The sequence below is a fragment of the Aedes aegypti genome, chromosome 3 (genome assembly GCF_002204515.2).
Source record: "Aedes aegypti strain LVP_AGWG chromosome 3, AaegL5.0 Primary Assembly, whole genome shotgun sequence".
Taxonomy (NCBI): domain Eukaryota; kingdom Metazoa; phylum Arthropoda; class Insecta; order Diptera; family Culicidae; genus Aedes; species Aedes aegypti.
This window is the reverse complement of record NC_035109.1, coordinates 260,806,432-260,830,236: the sequence shown is the minus strand read 5'-3', so window position 1 is coordinate 260,830,236 and position 23,805 is coordinate 260,806,432. Positions and strand designations below refer to the sequence as shown.

The following is a 23,805-nucleotide window of genomic DNA, read 5'->3' as shown; positions in this document are numbered from 1 at the left end:
TTCGCTAGTCACGTTGAATATGCCTGTAAAAGGGCATCTACGGCTATAGCGGCGCTTTCGAGGATGATGTCTAACAGCTCTGCTGTAATTGCAAGCAAACGCAAGCTACTGGCAAGCGGGGCGCTATCCATACTAAGGGATGGTACACAAATTATGTCACGCTAAATTTCAACTTTTTCGACCCCCCCCCCCTTTGTCACACTTTTTGTATGAGTCTTCCGAAAATTTTGTAAGACTTGTCACGCTTGGCTCGACCCCCTTCCCCCCCTTGGAGCGTGACGTAATTTGTGCATGACCCCTAAGGTATGGAAGACCATGATCAAAAGCGCTTAGGACGCAGAAACCTAAAGCGGTTGGAAAGCTCGTACAGGATAATGTGCTTAGGTATCTAAAGAGGCCGTGTGCATCATAGCCGGGATGACGCCTATCGGGCTCATCATCAAGGAAGATGTTCAATGCTTCAACCAAAGGGATACCAGAGGAGCCCACGACACGTGTAAAGAGGAAACGCTCAGAAGCTGGCAGCAGGAATAGGATAACTCCACTAAGGGTAGATGGACCTATCGGCTAATACCAAATGTGTCAGATTGGTATAGTAGGAACCATGGGGAAGTGAACTTCCACCTGACGCAGATTTTGTCAGGACATGGTTGCTTTAGACATTACTTGCATAGGTTCGGGCACTTAGAATCTCCTGCGTGCCCCAATTGTGGTGTGGAGGAAACAGCGGAGCATGTCGTGTTCGATTGCCCCCGTTTCATTGTTGTGAGAGGTCGCATGCTCACTACATTCGGAGGGGAAACGTCCCCCGACAATATAATAGAGAGAATGTGTGCGGATGCCGAGTGCTGGAATGCAGTAACTACGGCTGTCACTCACATTATGTTAGATTTGCAGCGCCTATGGCGCGCCGACCAAGAATTGGCTGCAGACGATTAGCCCTGCCGAGGCTGGTCCCTTGTAACATTGTTTAAGTCGGCTAGGATAAGCAGTTTGCCTAGGTTACTTCTGCTTCACGTGTTGGGCTGCACAGGCCCCTCCCCGAAGAAATACCGTAAGGTGGTTCCGGGGAGATAAGGGTCTGAGGCCAAGGGTAATGTCGATGCACTGTTCACCACTTTTTTTAGAATTGCTCAAGCACAGTACTTAGGCTGGTTTTAGCGGGTCGTCGTTGGTGCGTCATCCTTGCATTCCCTGAGTTACCTTCTCAGGGATCTGTTGGTAGATTTCCCCTTTGTAAAAAACAAAAAAAAAAAAAAACAAAAAACAGTGTATTCTGTGCTTTCTGTCATTGGCGACTTTTAAGAGATACCGATCTGTTTTTTCGCTGCTGGTCTTTTTCGTGCTGAGATAGCGAAAGGCTTAATTTTACGTAGTTTGGGTAGTGGCTACGGTTAGGATAGCTTAGATCAATCTTCAGCATAAAATATCAGCAGCGTTCCATCTTTGTAGACTCATGCAAAATGTTACTGCTCAAGTGGCGCTAGTTCTAAAACCTTACTTTCGTAAGGGGAACTTTTATCTAGGTAACCTTGTGGACCAAGTTTTTGCTACTTTCATAAACATGAAATGGCAAACTCGCGTGCCAGGCCTCGTGCATGCGTGCTCATAAATAGCGCTATCGTTGCTACACTCGAGTTGACAATCAGAGATGTAAGGGCTGTCACATTTGATATTTCTGTTGCTGACCTCCATAGGACGTTTTTACGTTTTGTGGTGTATTTACCAGGGGGGGGGGGGGGTATACGCAACGAGGGGCGCCTACCGTTCATGTTTTGAGGGTGTATTCGTTTGACTCACAACGCTGTTAGGCATCCCGCTACTTGAGTTTTGAAATGCATCAGCATTTGCTGCCTGGCATGGCCCGCGTTTCGACCTGTGCTGTTTGGGTCGGCCCGCGTGAGAGATGATGCTGTTTGGGCCAGCCCGCCCGAGAGATGATTGTTAGGCGAGCTTTGTTTGTAGTTGACAGCCGTACACCCACTATGGTATTTACCACATGATTAACCATCCCCTACTTTACATTTTTATACTCCAAAAACTGGGAATTGGTTGTGATCAAATTCCTTTGATTCTATCCGTCCATTGGAAATCCTATTGATTAGGTTGTTCCCACTTCTGGTGAATTGGGACACAATTGTCCTCCAAGTGATCTCACAATTGTTTGTCCCATTACACTCTGCACGGGAAGAGTGGGCGTCTGGCTATTTGTAAAGGAATGTGTCAGATAATCTGGCTGATTTAAAATCTCATGCTTCGGCCAACTCAGAGTTTAAGCTGGTTATCGCATGTCGAACTCAATTTAATTCAGTGAACCTTGTATGGGTCCTGGCTATTCTTCCATTGCTGGAAATGAATTGGATAATTAATTAGCTCGCTATGGATGACTTCATTAGCCCTCGGGCAGCTATTCCAATTTCGAAGTGTTGGGTGAAGCTTCAGGAATTCTTTGGCGGCCACCCAGCACAAGCAATATTGGAATAATTTAGAATCATGTTGTCAAACAAAATTGTACATTACTGAGCCATCCAAAAAGGTGGCTAAGTATTTAACAAATCTGTCAAAGCAGAATTGCAGTCTCTTGGTTACAACCTTGACCGGCCACTACCGACTCAACTATCACATGGCACATATTCAGCGTGCTGATTCATTTATGTGTAATAGTTGTGATTCCGATTATGGAACTTCTTATCATCTGATAGTTTCGCGTAATTGCGATTCCAATTTCTTGATAAACACTTATTGTATACTGATTTCAGAAACCTGAATCTTCAGGACCTTCTGTTATTCTTAGCCCGCTGTGGTAATGAGCTATAGGCTCTATTTACGCTCATGCGTTTTGCAGTGCCCTTTTCAATGGCGCTGTTGTGGTATGGAACTATATGCTCTCATTTCGCTTATGCGATCTCCCCTCTTCAAGGGACCCCACTCCTATTTCCTCCCATCTTTCCCTTCCCTTTCTTCTCCCATCGGGTAGATGATGAAATAGGCTCAAATATGGTGACGGCACAAATCTCCCAAATGGCGGGAAACGTGCCTCTGGAGCCGGCCTTCTGATACCTGATACCCTTAATGTTCAAAACATCAAACCCAGCAAATGCAATCTGAATTTCTAAAGAAAGCAACGCAGGAATACATGTTATTCGATTCAACTCATTTTTATCCAGTCGAAAGATATTTATCTCCTCTAGCATGATAACATCTCAATTGAACGGTAAGCTGTATACTCACCATTTCCAGATCCGATCGACAGGTGTGCGCCTGACCGGTGTACAAAACCAACTTTTCTATTTCCTGATTTAAACCTTCTACCGAGTTACGCATCGGTCGCATGTGAACAGGTGGACAGGTACGTGGAGGTATCGAAACTGGGCTTGCCTTAGCTAGTGTTGAAACATGAAAAGAATTAGTATGGTTATTTGTAAAGTAAGCCACTTTTACGCACCATGGTTAGGACTAAGTGTCTGGGAACTAACTGAGTGTTCACCGCGATGTGTGCGTTGCAGTCTTTGTCTTATCACCTTCTCCATTTTCAAATCAGTCGGGGTGGTTACCTCGGTGCGTGTTATGACGGGCGAGGAATCCGCTGAAGGCCCGGAACCCGCACCGGCACTAGGTGTCCATGTACTACCTCGTGTGCGTTCCAGGTATGACTCCTCTGTTTGAGTGGCTTTATCGAGCTGGAGCAGGGTGGAGGTTAGTAGACTCCAAGCCGGAGCCGGACGCAAATACAGTGCATCGAGAGATGCTGTTCTCCGCATTGAGCCTTCATTCAACGTTAGCACTTTTCCTGTAAATGAAAAATAATTCAAAATCAGTCTTTTGCATATGATATTGTACAGATAACTAAGAATATTGAGATCTTTAACAATATTGATTGAACGGTTGGCATCGTACTGACATGGTGAGAAATTGCATTAACATCCTATCAAAAATATTTATTAGTATGCAGTCATGTGGATAGCACAGCTTTAAACGAGGAAATAGCTGACGAACGTAACACAGTTGGAAAACCGTAGCAGTCCAGAGGGTAGGCGCATAGTACAGTAGAGGGGTGTGCCTTTCAATCGATTACCGCTATGATTTTCTCGCCTGTCCTTCGAATGTCAGCGCAACAGTGATGGGTGGTGGGAGAGATTGGTTTTATATACACCATGGTAGAGCTACTACAAGAGTTCAAAAGCTGCTGAGAGGTTGGGCTGATGCATATTTCAGTGGGGTTGAGTGGTCACAAAAACGTAAAGGGCACCGCGGGGGACGCTGCGGAGAGAAGCCGCCGTACACACAGAAAGAGAAGAGTATAGCAAGCGAGTAAGAGTTTGCGCGCATTCCGCTTCATACCTAACCAGCTGAGGAGCATAGAACAAGTGGTTAAAAATAGAGAACCGGAGCGCCGATGTCATGATTGCATTCATTTGAAGATCAAGGACACTATTCACGGGAAAAGTTGAATGGATGTGTGTATTTCGAAGCCACTCAAGGGCTTTGTTCGTATCTTCTTACACACGATAATCATGCTAAGCATTCTGGATAGCACTTACATGCTTAGAAGCGTACATTGTCAATAATTTAGAGAAATTCAGTATATTATCCGCTTTCATATTGAAATGGGAGGTGTAAGAAGATCGATGAGAGTGTTATTTTCCCCAGGTTCTAAGGTCCAGATACTCCCACGCAATGTATCCTCGTATGTATATATGCATATTCGCTTGCATCGACACATACAACTGCAAATAGTAAGACTGGACAAAACTACGTTCATTGATAAACAACGCTACGGCGGGTAGAATTTCGGTAAGTATGTACACGGCACAGACTCCGGTAATATATATAAATTGAATTGCATCTGCGCCACCAGGTTGAAGCAAGGGTTGAAGCAAGAATTATTCGTTAAATAATATGTTGTGTATTGGGGATACGATTGAAAATCAAGTTTCTTGTCCAAAAACCATTGGTGTTGAAAAACGTGATATAGAGTGTAACACGAGGATAATTGTCGACTAAATTTTTCAACTTCCTATTGATGCACAAAATTGAAACCGGTTCCGATAATAGTCAATATCCGGTTAGACATTAATATATCATCGATAAGCAGTCACTTTTGGTAGATCCTTTCCTTATCCCACTAACCCAATATACATTCTATTGCAAGAGATGTACAGGTATACTCGGTCTTAGCAACAAACTCGAATTATGCACATTAGGAATGGATTAGCTTTCCATAGCCCTATCCTTTGAGTTTCTATGTAATTTCAATTGTTCAGGCCAGAGGCGCGTCCACATTTAAAACCATGGGTAGAACAAACGTTGACAAGGTCTTATGTCCACCGAAGTCCAGAAAATTTTCAAATTTATGGAATTCTAAAGAGCTATTGACTGTTTTCGTGCTGGTCATAAACACAAGATTAGATCATGGCTGTCCAACGTACGGCCCACGGCTTCTTTTTTTTACCTTTTTTTGTATAAGTTTGGCTGAAAAACTCAAAACTTTTGAATTGCTTGACTCTTAGCACACTTTTTTGGAGTCAATAATCCATTCGTATTGTAATATACATATTAATCATGAGATATAGGTAAATATTTCAATAACACCATGAATTTATAGATATACAACTATAATTTATTGCCTATGACTATTTTGAATATTTTAGAGAAATCTGAGTTTCTATCGAACTTGAAGAAAAGTTTTTGCAGAAAGGCTAAGTTGATAAAACTCAAATTCACTGAATCCTAATACCAGATTTTTGGTTATGAAATTCACACAATCTAGTGCAGCAAAGTAGAATATTTCTACAAGAAATTAAATTATTAATGTTTGAATGTTATTTGTTTACGAATACAGATGCTTTAATGGCAATATCATCAACCACAACACTAATTTTTGATGGTTTGTAGATTTAGAGCTTGAAGATGTTCGTTCAAAATGATTTTCCCAGTGATCATTTCAAATTCCGGGTTTTCCCGTCTTTTTCCCGCTTTTCCCGTTTTTTCCGGATCGGTGGCCACCTGTAATAATTTCTGGACTGTCATGAATCGCAAGTTCGTGTTGAATCTTGGGTTGTACAATCCTTTTCACGAGATCCGGACAATTTGTTTGCTTCGCGGACGACATGGATATTATTGGGAGAAAATTTGAAACGGTGGTAGATTTGTTCACCCGCGTAAAACGTGAAGCAACAAGAGTCGGGCTAATGGTGAATGCGTCGAAAACAAAGTACCTTCGAGGTGGCTGACGAGTTCGTCTACCTCGGATCCTTGTTGACGGCTGACAACAATGTTAGTCGGGAAATACGAAGGCGCATCATCAGCGAAAGTCGTGCCTACGATGGGCTCCAGAAGAAACTGCGGTTAAGAAAGATTCACCCTCGCACCATATGCACGATGTACAAAACGCTCATAAGACCGGTAGTCATTTATGGGCATGAGACGTGGACTATGCTCGAGGAGAACTTGCAAGCTCTTGGGGTTTTCGAACGCCGAGTGCTAAGGACGAACTTCGGCGGCGTGCAGGAGAACGGCGTGTGGCGGCGAAGGATGAATCACGAGCTCGCTCAACTCTACGGCGAACCCAGTATCGTGAAGGTAGCTAAAGCTGGAAGGATACGCTGGGCAGGGCATGTTGCAAGAATGCCGGACATCAACCCTGTAAAGATGGTGTTCGCTACAAATCCGGTCGGAACAAGAAGGCGTGGGGCGCAGCCAGCTAGGTGGATTGACCAGGTGCACCAGGACCTGGAGAGCGTGGGTCACAGTCGAGGATGGAGAGAAGCGGCCATGAACCGAGTGAATTGGCGAAATATTGTTGGCGAGGCTTTATCAAGATAATTGATGTAAAGCCAAATAAGTATAAGTACTATGCTCAGTCATTTTCATTGCTTTCTACCTCTCACTAAAGTTATTTTAACTCATTTATATGTGTTGATGAACCAAGGTTTTTCGATATACACATGTAAAAACCTTGGTTCACTTAGAACAGATAAAAAACTGTGAGCTTGATCTTGAGCTTGACTGGCAGCCCGTGGTTGCTACTCCAGTATCGCCAGATCAGCTGCACTTACACAAGGAACCAACCGAATGACTGTTTGGGACTAACAGATACCCTCAGTGTATAAGTGCTGGTGATCTTCTATTTTTAGGCAACAATGGCGCCTGCCACGTCAGAATGCAGACCAATGAGGGAAAGGAGGATGAATTGATGATGCATTAAACTGGTTCCCACGTAAACCGTATATACCACTGCGTTCACGCCAGTTCATTCGTGGGTGTATGGGTTAAGGGGAAAAGCATGGCAGATAGATTTGCTCTTTGGTTAGCAGACTGCCTATGTGTCAGGCGTAGGAAAACGGTTTCTTGTCTGACTCTGGTTCTATGAACCAGTAGGGCGTGAGTGTGCTAGATAGAGAGTGGAAGATAGAAGCAAAAGAAAGATACAAGTACAAAGTACGAGGAAAGAGACGGGCCTGGGATTGAACCCATGACCTGCTGCATATGAAGCAGAAGCGGTAGCCATTAGACCACCGTCATAGATAAATAAGATCAAAAACTAAATATATAAGTATAAAGTATATAAATAAGATCAAAAACTGTGATAGAAAAACTAATGGAAATGTTATCATCATGATTCAATCTTATTCCTAAGCAATGAAGATATAAAAGTGAATTTGCAGACATCACGAAAATTGTGGTCTTTTGTGTTTTTTTTTTCGTTTCAAGAGACGAAGCTATTCTTAAGAGACAAAGCACAGCTGGCTAGCTAGTATCTTTTGCAGAAGGAGTCTAACAAGTACAGCTGTTTTCAGTGATATAAGATTCATTGAAACTATGCTTGAATATTTAAATTTTATGTGAGCGAGATAATAGAAGACTTCGTATAAAATTTCGCAGGTATCACTAAAGATGTTCTGTGGGTTCCCTCCCCATCATGGCGTACCATTATTACTAAGAAGAGGAATAACTTGACGGATGAACGTGAGGTAGTCCAAAAGGTGGAATACGCACTTCGATGAACACCTGAATTGTACTAAGAGCGTAAGCAATGAGAATCAAGACAACAGAAGGAATGTCTATGTCAACACTGCGGACGATGGAAACCAACCAACTCATCTAGCCCTGAGAAGCTGGCCATTTGTCGACTGATAGGCATAATCTGGGAAAAAACAGCTACCGGAGGAAATAAATGAAGGTGTTCGTGGGAAGTTATCAAGCCAGCCGTGTAAGACTGATCGAAAACGGACCATATCTCTACTCTACAGCAATTTCTTCAAAAATGCATTATACACAACAATAGCTTTCTCGGGAAGCTCATACGACTGATAAGAGTGATAGATGATGTGCAAAATTCTCGCAAAAAAATGTAACTCAATATTGATTGCAAAGTATATGTAATGTTAATTTTTTTAGTAGGTAGTTGTAAAATTTTCACTCGGGCTGATGGTTAGCCGCAAACGCATAAATTAAAATTGAAAAGTAATAAAATTGATCATTCTGTGCAACAATTTGAATGATTTATTAAAAAAAAATACTACTTTTTGCTGGTTGTTTGGGACATGAGTCATGTTCGAAATTTGCAACAAAACAGTAATTTGAAGGGAAATTTCAGACATTCAATAATACAGACCATTTACATTTCCAGCCCCGGCATTTTTGCAAACGAAAACATTTCCTCCCGAATAACTGCTATAAAATGTGCACGATATACAGAAACGGGAAGCACAGTAGCTACATAGATTTTTATGGGGTGGCTTCTGCATGGCCCAGCGTGGTGGTATTTGTGGACCGTTTTCATCATCCATGTATCCTGCAATTCTGCTGGCTTCCAGCTCAATACGACCAGGGCTTCGCACGTAAAATTTGTAAATTACGGACGACTACAATTTACGGTCGCAGTCACTACTCACAGGTACTGCTATTTATGAAAAGTCGCAATTATTCATTGAGAGCTGCTCTCTTTGTTAAGGATATCTTTTTTTAACGATATTTAGTGAAATTTCCAGAAAAATTAAAAAAAAATGATCTCATTAAACTTGTTTTATTTAATTATAACACCATGGCCACATAGTTCCGGATTACACTTTGGTGTTCACTCGTTACCATTAAGCATATAGTTGCCTAAACTCACTATTCGTCTTCTATCATTCATATCAGTTTACTGATTAGTAAACTGAAAAAAAAAGAAAAGTTTGACAAATGCTGAGTTGTCCGTACATACCTAGATATTTAAATATCCCGGAAACAAACAAAATGACTCTTTTCTACAACTATGCATCACTTCCACTTTCACCCAAACACAAAGAATAAAAACCCGGTTTTTTTTTTCAAACCAGTTTTCATTGGAACACAAAAATGGTATAATTATAAGAAAAAAAATCGAAAAAAAACTTCCTATTATCCATTTGTTTGTACCTTTCAATGATAAAAAATTAAGACCCTCACGGCTATAAATCAGAATCACAAAATCATGATTATGACACATAAGGACTGTTAATTTTATAAAGTGGACACTTTGTTTATGCTATATCTTTTTTATTAATTGATAAAATCGAAAACGGTTTTCTGTGTATCGTTCAACTATTATTCTACAATACTATGGAAATATAAGATATATAAGATCTTAGAAAATGCTCTTGGTTGAAGAGCTAAATAGTTTTTCCAAAAACTTCTAAGAAAAGCTGTTCGTCAAAGTTTAACATTATTTTTCGCAAAACAAAAATCCTAATTTTTATGAAAAAAAATGTATGTTTGTATCCTTTACTATTCTACTAAAGGTAAAGCTAAAATCAATTATATTCCACCATTCTCTGACATTAGGTAACTTTAGTGATTACTGTTTATGGTAGTATTACTAAAAAGTATCTTAATTTTAAAATCATGTACGCATATTTATCGATCTACAGCTAATTGTAATCGGTTTGCTCCAAATTTCTCAGAATAACATGTTATGAAAATAATATGTGGAAAAGAAAATCGATTTTATTACAGCAGTGTTGCCAATTTTGAAGATTGACAATGTACTTTGATAGGTCTTCTAAGAATAAAGCAATTCTGTTTCTATTTTGCTTTAAATGTGACATGGGGACCTAATAAGTAACTCTTTGAAGGCATAAGTTATTTTTCATATTAATAGCATATGTACGGTGTATGTGTTAGCATGAAAAATGTTGACACTTGAGTTGCTTTGCAAACGTAAGGTGTATGTAGCCAAATTAAAAACACTGAGTAAATTGCACATAGGGCAGAATTCAAATTTATGGTTTTAGGAATACTTTTGTAGACTCAATATGTAGATTATGTGTTTGTCAAGCCCATGCAAAGTAAATCTCGATTTGTTTATTTTTGCAGATACATCGAATTGAAGAATTATGCTTGAAATATGTAATTTGAAATGAAAATGTGAGCATATATGCGGACGAGCGATACCGATAGTGCGGTTGCTAAGCGAACAAGACACGATCCGGATTCCGTCGTTCGCCCACAAAGGAGCATGCAACAGATTCAACGGATCAAACAAAACTTAAAGTGACTTTTTGTTGGAAATAGTGCTTTTTAAGTGATCAGGTCGGAAAAAGTAACCAAGCCACTAAAAAGTGACTTGCTACCAGTCCTGTGGTACCCATTCTGAGCCCGACCACTATGTTTTTATACCGTCTTTGATGTGACTGTTATGCGAATATTTTCAAGATGGGACAACGCAAGTGAACAAAAAAAGTTAGGAACAAAGGCTATTTTTTAGGCAGTTTTTATTAAGCTTCTGGCGATGTTAATTTGATCTATGCAAAAAAAAAACGCAAATCAGTCATAAATAGACATGGGACTGTTATGCGAATATGAGCAGTATATTAAGGATCCGTCACAGTGCGCATCGTACCTTCGTGCAGTGCGAACACAAATTCATTCTGCTCTTGAAAGTTTTCAAAACTACCGAAAGCAATGAAACATTAGGGTGAAGTCCTCTATGCCCGGACACTTTTTGGTTTTTGGTAATATTTCAAAGTGTACATTAGTTTTACAGTTAATTTTTGTACAGTACAAAAAAAATCACATTATTTTAAGTAAAAACTCACATGAGAACAAAAATAAACCTTTACAATTCATTTTTATGATGGATTACATTATGTACCAAAAATGGTGTGCACTGAAATGTGTCCTCTATGGCCGGACACTATGTCCTCTATGATCGGACACTATTATTTTCACCATCAAAGTTTACACCAAACCCACAGAAAGGCCAAGGTGTGCTACGTATGTCGGCACATGCGTTGTGGGTTCAATTTTTGCATGATGTATTAGCGAGATCTTAGGCCAGCCCCATAAACTCCTCCTCGATCAGCGCCATAGATCGATTCGCCATATGTCGCCGTCTACAGGGTGTCCGTAAATTATCCGAACAGCAAAATATTGGAACGATGATCTCGCATTGAAAACAATGAAACATCAATGTCCATGTACCGTTTATAATACATCTATATGTTAACACAAAATACAACTTTACAAAATTTCGAAATGATTTCTTGTTACAGAGATAGGCAAATTTAAAATTTTCTGAGACGTTTTTCCTGAGGGCCGCTAGTCATACTGGAGATGTGTTATCCTCAAAACCTAAAAATGGTGAATCCAAATGTCCTATTATTATGTTAAGTAATGTACAGGTTAGTAGCGTCAAGTTAGACTGGAAATAGAAAATTGTACGGTTCAAATCCAGTGTGTTCTATGGACATTTCTCTTCCGTAATAAACCTCGGAAAACAGCACCCTTTAAGACACCTCAAAACATTTTGGTTTGTTTTGCAATTATTTGAAATCAGAAATGTGTCAAACTTACTTCTTAAGAATAAAATAAGCCAATGTTTAAAACCATGCAAGAATATTGAATTTATTATGCTTGATTGTATAGAGCCATGTCTTCAAAGTTTGTACGGATAATTTGCGGACACCCTGTATGTTGCATAAGCGTTTGATCGTATTCAGATGAAAATGTCTTCGGGAATTCAACGCGTTTATAGTTCTTCACAATTTCTTTGTCAGCTCGAAGGTTGAAGTGTGCTCTTAGGTACAGTCAACTCTCCCTTACTCGACCTCCGTATCTCAATATCTAGTCGGAGAACCATAGCAAAATTTGGTGTTCATGACTACCTCGATGATCCCTTGAATCGCATATTTGCACTGTTTTAGTATTCTGTAACACGATATCTCCCTAACTCGATGGTCCCTTCATTATCGAGTTATGGAAAGATGACTGTACATCATATCTTCAAATTCCTACAGAATATTCATACAATTTTCACAAATTATTCTTTTGTCAGCAAAATAAGATAAAACTGATGCAACGAAGTAGTTCTTGTCACAAAGCATTTTGAAAAACCTAGTTTATGTAGTCAAAATCATGTGAATTCTGTTTGATAATGAGATTTTTCAACACTCTTAGTACAAACGCCAAAAATTCACATTTTTCATTTTAACGATAGAGTATGAAATTTTTCAAAATTTCAGCTAGTTTCCATTGTTGATACTTTTAGTAAGATGTATTTCATCGTATGAGCAATGACATTTTATGCATATTAGAATTTTTTATTGTTTTTCAGTCGAAACCCAATTGCACGGTGAATGGATCCCTTTCAATATATATGGTTCCTATTACCGTGCATTAGTGTTAAATGAATGAAATCATTCGGTAATATTAAATTTTCTGTTATGTGGTCATTCAACTACTTCATATTTAGTTTTTGAGTGAACATGGAATGGTTTGGACAACACAGTCAAACCTCTTATAACGATTTTAATGAAAAAATAATTATTTAGCCAATTTTAAACTTTTTATGGTTTTTATTGTAAATGAAGATTTGAATACTCTTAAAAATTAGTTCGCACATTACTAGCAACATAGTTGCTCCATCAACAACGTTTCTTGAAGATACAAAATTAAATCATGACGAAAACTATACGCACGGTGAATGGTGCACCAGCGTGCACGGTAAATGGTGACATAGAACGGTACGAGGCGACCTTAACATGACATTTTCAATCATAATCTTTGAGTAATTTTTTGTTATGCATCACTACTTTTAGATTTTTTCCTGAATTATTATATAATTGCATGCTAGGTAATGGTATTTTAGTTTGCTTCAAATTAGGGGTACCGGGGGCAGTATGAACACCCGGGGCAGAATGGACACCCCCTGTATCTTTGCATATGCGAATAATTTTACACTTTAGATGCAAACAATATTTCAGTTGCCTATCGAAAGAGTGAATCATCCACTAAAAATTCAGAATAAATGTATAAAACATGGATTTTAAACCGAAAAATTGAGCTTAATTTTATTGGGTTCGAAAATTATAACATTCACACCTCCCCAAATAAGTTTTCAGAGGCAAATGACTGCAAGTTGACCGATAATGTAGCTCTCAATTGAATCTTCAATTATTTATGCTATAAGGTACCGTGGGGTAAGTGGATACAGAAAAATCAATAGTCAACTTAATTGTAATGTACAGGTAACGTGAATAATGTAATTCAAACTGTTTTCTGTGGATAACAAATGAGGGACTAATATACTTCCAATCGTCATTTATTTCGATTTTTCTGATTATTATGTATTGAGTATGAGGGACTTAAAAATTTGCACCAAATGATGCACTTGCCCCACCATGGTGGGGTAAGTGGATCACCAATAAAAAAATATCTGTACTCAAAACAAATGTGGCGTAAATATGTATAGAACGTACGATATAACTCTCGTTCTTGTTATTAGTGCTAGTGATGTTACATTTTAATACTTTAAATTTAAATAGTATCTTTATTTATTCAAAATATAATGAAAAAAATGTATACATTAGTTCACACTAATTCGAACAGAAATAAACATTGTAGCTAGAATAATTTGGAGAAAATTCATCCTTTTATACACAGAAATTATACAGAAGTATTGTAGGATTATGCCTAACGATGTTTTATGAAAACACTCGTAGTTTATAAATATTAGTTACATTTATTTTTAATAACAAACTGAAATCCTTTTATTTTATTTATGAATGTATTTGTATCATCTGTCTAGAACATTGTATATGGTCAAATAAGGTACGATTATATGCTTTCAATTGGAAAATTAGTATTTTTTGCTCTTATACAACGCAGCTTAGACAAACCACGGAAAGTTTCGTGTGAATTTTAAAATTATTGTTCTATTATTTTTTTTTATGCCAGAAAGGTTAAAAAAACTTTTAGGTGGATTAATTCAAATTTTCTTTGGTCAATTTGACAAATTTAAACTGGGAATGAATAAAGTAAAAGGAAAACAAGATTTGCGGATATTAAAACTTATCAAAATTACCGTAAGCTGTCTGCAAATAGATAATAATAATACTTGATCCACTTACCCCACCCCATCAAAAAGTAGGGGTAAGTGTACCATGTACAATAAATCTGTATTTATTTATAAAAATCACATGTTTTTCATTGTGATTCATTAAATTAGAACTGGAATGTTCACCATGTGTCGAAAAAACTAATAGTATTCGATTTTAGACAGAGATACACTGGATTTTTGATTGATGGAGAACAATTTTCAAATTAATTAATTTTTACAGCAAATAAGTTTGCTTGTGTTAGTGTACGTGTAGTACCAGTTTTGCAATAGTATCAGTGTGGGCGTAAGAATATAACCTAAAACGAAGCAATGGTGTGAAAAGATTCAACATATTCAAGTATTTATGCTTAATATTGATGAATGATCCACTTACCCCACTGATACACTTCCCCCACTGTACCTTATTCAAAAATAAATTAGATTTTTTTCTGCTATTTTAAGACATAAAAAAAACTTATATGAAAATTTCTTGTACTGTTGGGGCATTATGGACACCGGGTGACAAAGTAGAGCTGACACTTTAAAGAGAAAGAAATATAACTTCAAACACAAAATTATCAAAAATATTTAGCATTTAATGCAATGATTATGATGTGGAATCATAAATCGGTTGAAAATTGTAAATTTTCTGGATTAAAACTAATCTGGAGGCAATATTGAAAGCATCTCTACGAAAAATGTCGTAAATTGGTTTAATTCATGTTTTCAGTGACAAAGTGACCTGTCACTACACACTTAGATTTGATTACCGAAGTCGGTAAAATTTTACTGGGTTTTTGAACAGCAGAGTTAACTCAGTAAAAAAATAATGCTACCGAAAACTCCGTAAAGCTATAGATTCATGCGTTGTCAAAAAATGCTGACTTTATCAGTAGTTTTTGCTGCACATGCAATGCTGTCTTTTTCGGTGAAATTTGTTTATTTACAATTATTTGCTGAGTTTCTCAGCTTATAAAATGAAACCCAGTATTTTTAAATATTCCCGTTTTTCCTATTAGATTTATTTAATTGTGCATTTCATCAACCAGAATTTCCGTCCTAGCACATTCTTGGCAGCGCTTTTCAACAACAAATACCTATGCCAGCTCCTCATGGTAGGATTCAACAAAAGGCACTAAAAATGTTGTTTGCGTAGCAGAACAGGATTACTGACAATCGCGGAATCTTAACGAGATTTGTTCACTCGATTATTTCTAGGAATGTGTTGAATCGCGATGGAATTTGAGAAGGAATTACAGGAAAATGTAAAAATTGGTAACTGTAAGACCTGCTCCTGCTTTTCGCCACCAACGAGATAAATTTGCAACGATTTGATCGATTGAGTGAAATCTAATTATTTGTTCGATCGCCAAACGATTCTCCTTTTCTGCAATATCCGATAGTTGGGAGCCAAATAATTAATAAATGTACCTACCATGAGTAATCCAAGCACAGCATATAACATCAAAACCGATTTCCTTCGAGAAGCGAAAGATAGAATCCGTTGAAATTTGTGATAGAGTCACCGAATCGTTTTTGACATTTCTATGCATGCGCTCGATAATGTTTTTGTTTCGTTTTGAGGACTCTGTTCAGTAAAAGCATATCCTGAACCGATAATTCAGTAATTATTTTTACTGACTTTTTCTTTTTACTGATGAGTTCCAGTAAATTCAAACATTTACGATATACACAGCAATTTCAATTACTGTGTTCAGTAAAAGTTTAAAATGTATACTGAATAACAGTAAACTTCAATAAAAGAAGCTGATAAGTCGGTAAACTTTACATTTTACAGTCGAGAACCGTAAAATAAATTACCGAACTGAGAAACGAAAGTTGAGTGTGTATGGTTTCCTGAATATGTACTTCATTTTTCGAGGTTCTGGGAATGATCGCGGAAGAATTTTCCTATAAACGTTAAGGTGTCCATACTGCCCCATAGGGGTGTCCACTTTGCCCCGCTAGCTTGATGGTGACTACCAAATGTAAGCTTTTTTTAAACCTTTTTTTGGAAACAAAATATTTTTTTCCAAATTATGCAACAATGTTTAACAAATGCTTAAGAACTCTAAGAAGCATACTGCACATAAAAAAACAGTATAATATTCATGTCTTTACAGCCAAAATAGGTAAATTTCTTAGGGTGTCCATACTGCCCCGTGTTCCCCTATTTGGAAAAGTTATATAATTTTTTGAAGTGCAAATTTTTCTTAAATGCACGGTGAATGGTAGCTTGACGGTACCCTATTTTTGTGAAAAAGCGAATTATAAATTAGTTCACAGTTATTAGGATAACATTTTCACTGTCACTGTCATAGAGGACAAGATGTGTCCGGCCATAGAGGACTTGCAATGGTTTACAAAAAAGGCTACTTTTCTTAGAAATTCTACATTTTCTAATAAATTTTGCATCGTGATTGATGCAAAGCCCACTGAAGTCAAACTACGGAGACAATTCAGCTTAAATCAAAAGAAACATTTGTGGCTAAACTTGTATGAAATTTTATCGTTTCACATTTTTTGGGTAGATTGTATCAGAGTGAAACTTTTATCAGCTACTGTTTGTTTACGTTTGGACATGAAAACGTCATAGTTTGTATACACTGCAGAAATGTGTTTTGGTATAATTCTGGAATACAAAAATCTTAATATCATTATTCGTTTTTTGGAAAATTCAAACTGTTCGGGCATACAGGACTTCTCCCTAATCCTTTTTTGATTCTTATTTGGACCCGTGCCTTCGAATTTTCGTTGGGCCCTTTAGCGAAAGCTAGCGGTGGTAATCCTTCTTGGACATCGGCTTGTTTATGTTTATTTGTTTATTTGTTTGTACTACATCAACAGGCAAGTAGTAGCCCCAATGATGTCTTAAAATATAAGTATATGCAAACATTAACAACAAAGTACAGTGACGTCAAAAACAATAAAAATGAATTTAAAAACAAATATTAAATAGTCAGGCAATAAAACTTAAACTAAACACTTAGACTAATTATCTCGTTCAGCGAAAAACAATGAAAATCTTCGACGGAGCGTCTCTCGGGTAATGTTGAAATCAAACAATGAAGATACTCTGTTGAAAACTCGCTGTAGTCCACTAAGAGCACCGTGAAGTCCATAATTTGTACGAAATAGAGGCAGTCTTAGCATGATGTTGTTGCGAAGCGAGCGTGGTCGGACGTTCAAATTAATTTGTTCCAGAATAGTTCCACATTCGATGCATCCCTGCAACACATCCGCAATAGTCAAAGCTCTTATGACATCCCTTCTACAGCGAAGAAGGTCCAAGTCCAGGGATTGAATCCTGAGAAAATTGAGAGAATCTCTCACGTATCGCTCTCTGTAACTATCATAACATGCTGCACATTATGAGAGACTGTTTATCGTACACTGCTACAAGTTTGATCAGATTGGGGGGATAGTAGTGCATGATAAAACCCCTCTAAACATGCTCCAAGCCTGGGGGACACTGTTGTTATTGGAAGTTCGTGGATTGTTTATCGTGCCAGTAAAGAAAAACACCTATCCCCAACGGTAAACAAGCGAGAAAAATGGATTTTATCATCGCTCTCTCGTTGGGGCTCTCGCTCGCTGCTTCCATTTATCAGACTTGTTACACCTTGCGATACAATGACGATCGTGGACCGCAACAGATGGGATGTTTTTCTTTGCTTGCTTTGATCGTGCTTCATTCTCAAATGAGAGCGAATTCTGCAACGCCTGTCCAAGTCTATTAGCTGACAACGACTTTCGTAGCTCGGCAGGCGAAACGGATCTCTCCACGGTAACTTGCGAAGTGCGAATCGAAGAAATCTTCATTGGACAAATTCGATCCTTTCCGCTCCATTGTTGTAAGCGGGGCTCCAAACCGCAGCGCCGTATTCCAGCGTGGAGCGCACAAGAGAGCAATAAAGCGATTTCAGGCTGTAAACATCTGAGAAATTCTTGGCGATTCTGAAGATGAAACCGAGAGTTGTCGAAGCTTTACTGACCGTGTACGAAATATGTTGTTTGAATGATAACTGTGAATCAAGGAAAACACCTAGGTCCTTGATGTGATCCGTTCGAGACTAGTCCCGAGCAAACTATAAGGGAACGCTATTGATCGCTTTTTCCTGGAAAACGTTATGATGGAGCACTTTGTTGGATTCAACACCATACCATTTAGAGAGCACCAGCTGGCAAACAAGTCAAGATGTTGTTACAGGTACAAACAATCAGCAGTTGAGCGTATTCGTAAGAACAATTTCAGATCATGATACCGAGGATCTTTTAATACGTAATTTATTTATTTATTTATTTATTTATTTGATTACTTCCATCGGACATCATGGTTTTAATGAAATACTAATACTAACACAAAAAATGTAAACATAGTCAATTTATAAAACGTGTTCTGCTTAAGCGTTGTCTAAAAGTATTTGTCGTCAGGTTAAAATCAAATACACCATAAGCTTGTCGGAATTCATTGCAAATGGAATTTAACGGATCATTTGCTCCATAACCAGTATTCCTGGAAGCTATCTGGATCGGTTGCCTAGTCCGTAATACGCGCTCTGGAGCATACAATTGCACATGTTGAAGCAAAGCAGGACAATCAACCTCCGTACGAACAATTTTCGATCCATAAACAGCTCGGCTATTTTTGCGCCGGACGTGCCAGTCCCAGCAATCTGCAACGATGATCGTAAGGAGGCAAGTTCAACGGATCACGCCACGGTAGATCCAGTCCCAGCAATCTGCAACGATGATCGTAAGGAGGCAAGTTCAACGGATCACGACACGGTAGATCCCTCAAAGCATGTCTCACAAACTTACGCTGAACTGCTTCTATTCTGGTTATTCACACTGCCTCATAAGGTGACCATACTATCGAAGCAAATTCTAAAATGGATCTAACCAGAGAACAGTACAAGGAACGCAGACACATCGGGTCGTTGAATTCTTTTGTAATTTTTAAGATGAAGCCCAGTTGACGATTCGCCTTGTCAATGATAGTGGCATAATGCAGTTTAAATGTCAATCTGTAATCCAACAAAACGCCCAGATCTTTGACCTTGTCCACACGTTCGAGTTCCTGACCATTTATATTGTAATCGTACAAAATTGGTGATTTACAGCGACGGTATGAAATCACACAGCATTTGGAAACGCTAACAGCCAGGAAATTCATGGTACACTAGCGTGCGAACTGGTTCAATAGCTCCTGGAGGTCTCTGCAGTCCGCTTCAGTTCTCACGGCGAGGAAAATGTTTAGATCGTCTGCGTAGATTAACAAACCGCCATTTGCAAGAACGATAGTCACGTCATTGAACACGCTCAAAAAAGCGTTCTGGAAAACGTGAACTGTCAAAAATACACCGTGAACTACCATGATTGGTCTCGTATACATGATCTAGTTCACGGTGTATTTTTGTTGTTGACGAGCTCACGCCTGCTGTTCACGGATACGAGAACGGATTTTTTTCTGTGAAGAACAGCGAAAACAGTAAGGGTCCCAGGTTGCTGCCCTGCGGTACGCCAGATGCAGGGTGAAAAGGATGCGATACAGTAGATCCAACCTTCACACAGAGACTCCTGTTTCTAAGGTACGATTGCAGCCAATTACACATTCGTGTTGAAACACCGAGTCGGAGTAATTTCGCCAACAGAATCTCGTGGTTCACAGTGTCAAAGGCAGCCTTGATATCCGTGTAAACAGCGTCTATTTGCACTCCATTATCCATTGACCTAATGCAGGTCGAAGTAAAATCAACCAAGTTACTATCTACCGACCGCCTAGGGAAGAAGCCGTGTTGAGCCTCACTAATATAGCAACAGAACGAGCTGAACATTACTTTATTAACAATGGTTTCCAAGCATTTCGCACCTGCTGAAAGGGATGTTATTCCACGGTAGTTGGCAAAATCGGTCTTGTCGCCCTTCTTGAATACCGGCCGCATGTAGGATGTTTTCCAAGCAGTTGGAAACAGTTGCGATTGCAGCGATTTGTTAAAAATGCTTACCAGTGGGGCCACCAAAGAAGCACCGCATTTTCTAAAGATGCAGGACGGAGTACCATCAGGTCCAGGGCAATTCGAAAATTTAAGCTTCTGTAATGCAGCATAAACCATTGATTCATTGACATGAAAGATATCAAGGTTAACAACGTCACGTGGCACTATACAAGTGGCAGCTTCAGTATCCTGAACAGTAGGAATGCGGCCAACGAAAACGCTTGAAAACTGCTGTGCAAAAAGCGAACACTTTTCATATTGAATGCTTGTGAAAACATCTCCTCGGTGCATTGTTGTTGGAAGGCCGTGCTCTTTCCGTTTTGAGTTGACAAAGTTCCAAAAACTCTTCGGATTCCGACGAAGATCATTCTGCTACCTGGAGACATAATATTTGTACAGAGAGCGATTGTATCCACGGTATATACGACTAGTAATGAACGTCATTGAAATAAAGCAAGCAGTCTTCAAAAAATCCCACTCTAAGAGCTACTGAGATTCAAAACCATCGGAGCGAGATTAATTTCACGCGCATCTTTTGTTTAGATCCAGGCATGCAATGAATCCTGCCACGTGTATGAGAGGATTGGATCCTAGGATTCAATCCTTGATCGATTGTTTGCTAGTAGAAATAAATCGAGTTAGCATTGATATTTCTCGAGCGTATATTGAAAATTCCTGTCTGACAGGACACTTGGGATACGTCTGAATGATGTCAGCATGTACAGTTGGTTCCTGAATTGAAGGACTTGCGACAATTTTTGATAGCTTTCTTTCATGTCGTTGACAATCCGAGTGAAACTTGGGAGCTCAGCATCACTATTTTAATTTAGTGTCTTGGTTTAGCAAAAATAGAGCTGTGATTCGCTTCTCCTCGAATGACCGACGTTTGAACTAACTTGCAGTAGTTTGATATAATTTTTTGATATTTCTTACGATGTATATGTTATTGCCTTTCATACCACTTTCCCTTCGGTAATCCCGTTTGTTCTTATCCTCTACAAAACGTCAAACAATCATGCTTTAGATGAGGAGCATTTAGAGTGTCCATCCCGGGACATCCCAGGACAAAAAATCCCGGGATTCGACAAATTTCGGGATATCCCGTTTCCCGGGATTATATTTCTGACATCCCGGGAATCCCGGGATTCCCGAAATGTACATAGAATTTGATGAAAACCAACAAGAACAACGCCATTTTTCCTCACTATCAACCTTATTTGATATAGTAGAAAAACATAATGAAAAAGAGAATAGACGAGTGATTATTTTCATGAAAAGATCAATTTATCAAGTACACATTTTTATGTCACATGTTTCGATCTCAATGAAACTTTCATAATTTGCATTTCACTGCGTTACCTTTCCAAGAAAAATATAAAGATGACCAAATAACGATTCATTTTTTGTAACGTGATGCGAAAAACTGCAGTAGGAGTGGCATGCGTTTACTTTCCATTATGGGACAATTCGACTTGGTGTTTTCTCTAATTTTACTAAACCAAAAGTGATTTCTCGTTAATGCAGCTGAAGGATCATGAGAAGATATAATAAAAACTGACCAACTCTGACTTGCGATTCACGACATTTTAGTCAATAATTTTCAGTAATTAACTTTTGATCTACATGATCTACAATACCTTTAATGATCTTTAATCGTTTCTATTGTTCTCAAGTTTTTATGACTTTTCAAATGATTGAAGCAAATTGCTTTAAAATTATGACTTAAGTTTTTATCATACTTCCATTCATAAGTGTTATTGAGAATTTGAAAAAATCCATAGCAAACCCATAGTAAGTCCAGCTAAGTTTTGATTTTTGTTAGGATACTTCATCAGAATAAGAAAGTCTTATCTGAAATGTGATTTGCTATAATTAACATATTATTTTAAAAAGTTACATTATCTGTTTATTTCATTGAAAAAAATAAATGTATTGTTGAATTTGTACTTCCATTTCAACCGAAATGCTAGTGATCGCGCACGGGAGGGACATTTCTTCCTACGTTGTGTTTTGGTAATTAAGACATTTATTGTTTGACCGTCCAGCCATCGCGGAGGTATGGAGTCGACTCACTTTTATTGAAGCAGATTCAACACATTAGCAGATGAATGTAGTGGGGCAACACATTTGCTCAAACAGCTAGTTTTATTGGAAATTTGATAAATCCCGGGATCCCGGGATCCCGGGATTTCCCAGGACAAGCATAGATTTTTGTCCCGAATCCCGGGACGAGCAATATGGCCGGGAAATGGACACTCTAGGAGCATTCTATATCATTCGTTTGCTTGGCTACATATGCTCAATGACAGGGGTTCAATTCTAGGATTGAATCCTTGCACGAATCACGCACGCTGGGATTGAAAAATCATTCAAAGGGATCCCGATCATTGAGATGAGTTCAAAGCATGCTTGTTTAAATCTTGGAGCAGAAGGATGATCTTAGAAGACTGAAGAAGACTGAAAGCAAGAAAATCACTGGACCCAGGTGACTTCCTTGTGGTATGTCGGAGCTGCAGTCCCCTATCACGACTTTTAACTGACGATCGGTGAGATACGATCTGAACCAGCGCAGGAAGTTACCGCAGAAGCCGAACCTGTCGAGCTTTGCAATGGCGATGTTGTGGTCCAACTTGTCGAAAGCAGCGGACAGATCGGTATAGATTGCATCAGTTTGAATTCTATCGACCATACTATCAGTTATGTACGATGTGAAGCATAGTAGATTAGTAGTGGTCGAGCGACCGGTGGTGAAGCCGTGTTGATCATTGTCAAGTTGATATTTGCAGTGTGATAGCAATGGTTCAATAACAACGAGTTCGAAAAGCTTCGAAACTGAGCTCAGAGATGTGATGCCACGATAATTATCTACGTCACGTTTTCTCCCTTTCTTATGCACTGGAAACATGTTTGCTTACTTTCCAGCATGACGGAAAGATTACGGTGGAAAGTGATAGACGAAATAAATTGAGCAGCGGAGTAAGCAGACTGTCGATATGCTTCTTGAGGACTACTAACGGAATTCCATCTGGGCCAGGGTTATACGACGACTTGAGTTGCAATGCGGCCTTGGCATTATCGTCAACATCGAAATTGTCCAGCGTTTGTCCGTTTAGAGGAGCATTGTTGGCTGCTAGGATGACTTGTTCATTACTTATTTGAACGTCGCTGAATACGCTGGCAAATTTGGAATAAAACAACTGACATATCTCCTGGAGGCACGTTGCGGTTCTACCATTCCATTCCATCGAGGATGGAAGACCAGACTCTTTACGCTGCTCATTCACGTATTTCCAGAAAGACTTAGGATGGCGTTTAAGTTTCTGCTCAATGCTTTGCTGATACTGCTGGAAACAGTGACGACTGACTCTCTGATATTCGTAGTTCGACCTTAGATAGTAACAGCGCGATGAAGGTGTTCGGTACTTAGTGAACTTCCTTAGAGCCGCTCGCTTGACCGACTTCAAC

At 38.9% G+C, this 23,805-nt stretch overlaps 1 protein-coding gene across 1 annotated transcript in view; it reads right to left on the bottom strand.

Annotated features, from left to right (window-relative positions):
* The window catches only part of LOC5571101 (protein FAM117B), a 37,626-nt gene that overhangs the window by 9,429 nt on the left and 4,392 nt on the right, over positions 1 to 23,805 (bottom strand). The window contains exons 2-3 of the mRNA XM_001659489.2: positions 3,446 to 3,790; positions 3,232 to 3,383 (exon numbers count right to left, since the gene is read on the bottom strand). Of these exons, the coding sequence (XP_001659539.2) occupies positions 3,232 to 3,383; positions 3,446 to 3,790 (497 nt within the window). The remainder of the gene's footprint in view (positions 1 to 3,231; positions 3,384 to 3,445; positions 3,791 to 23,805) is intronic.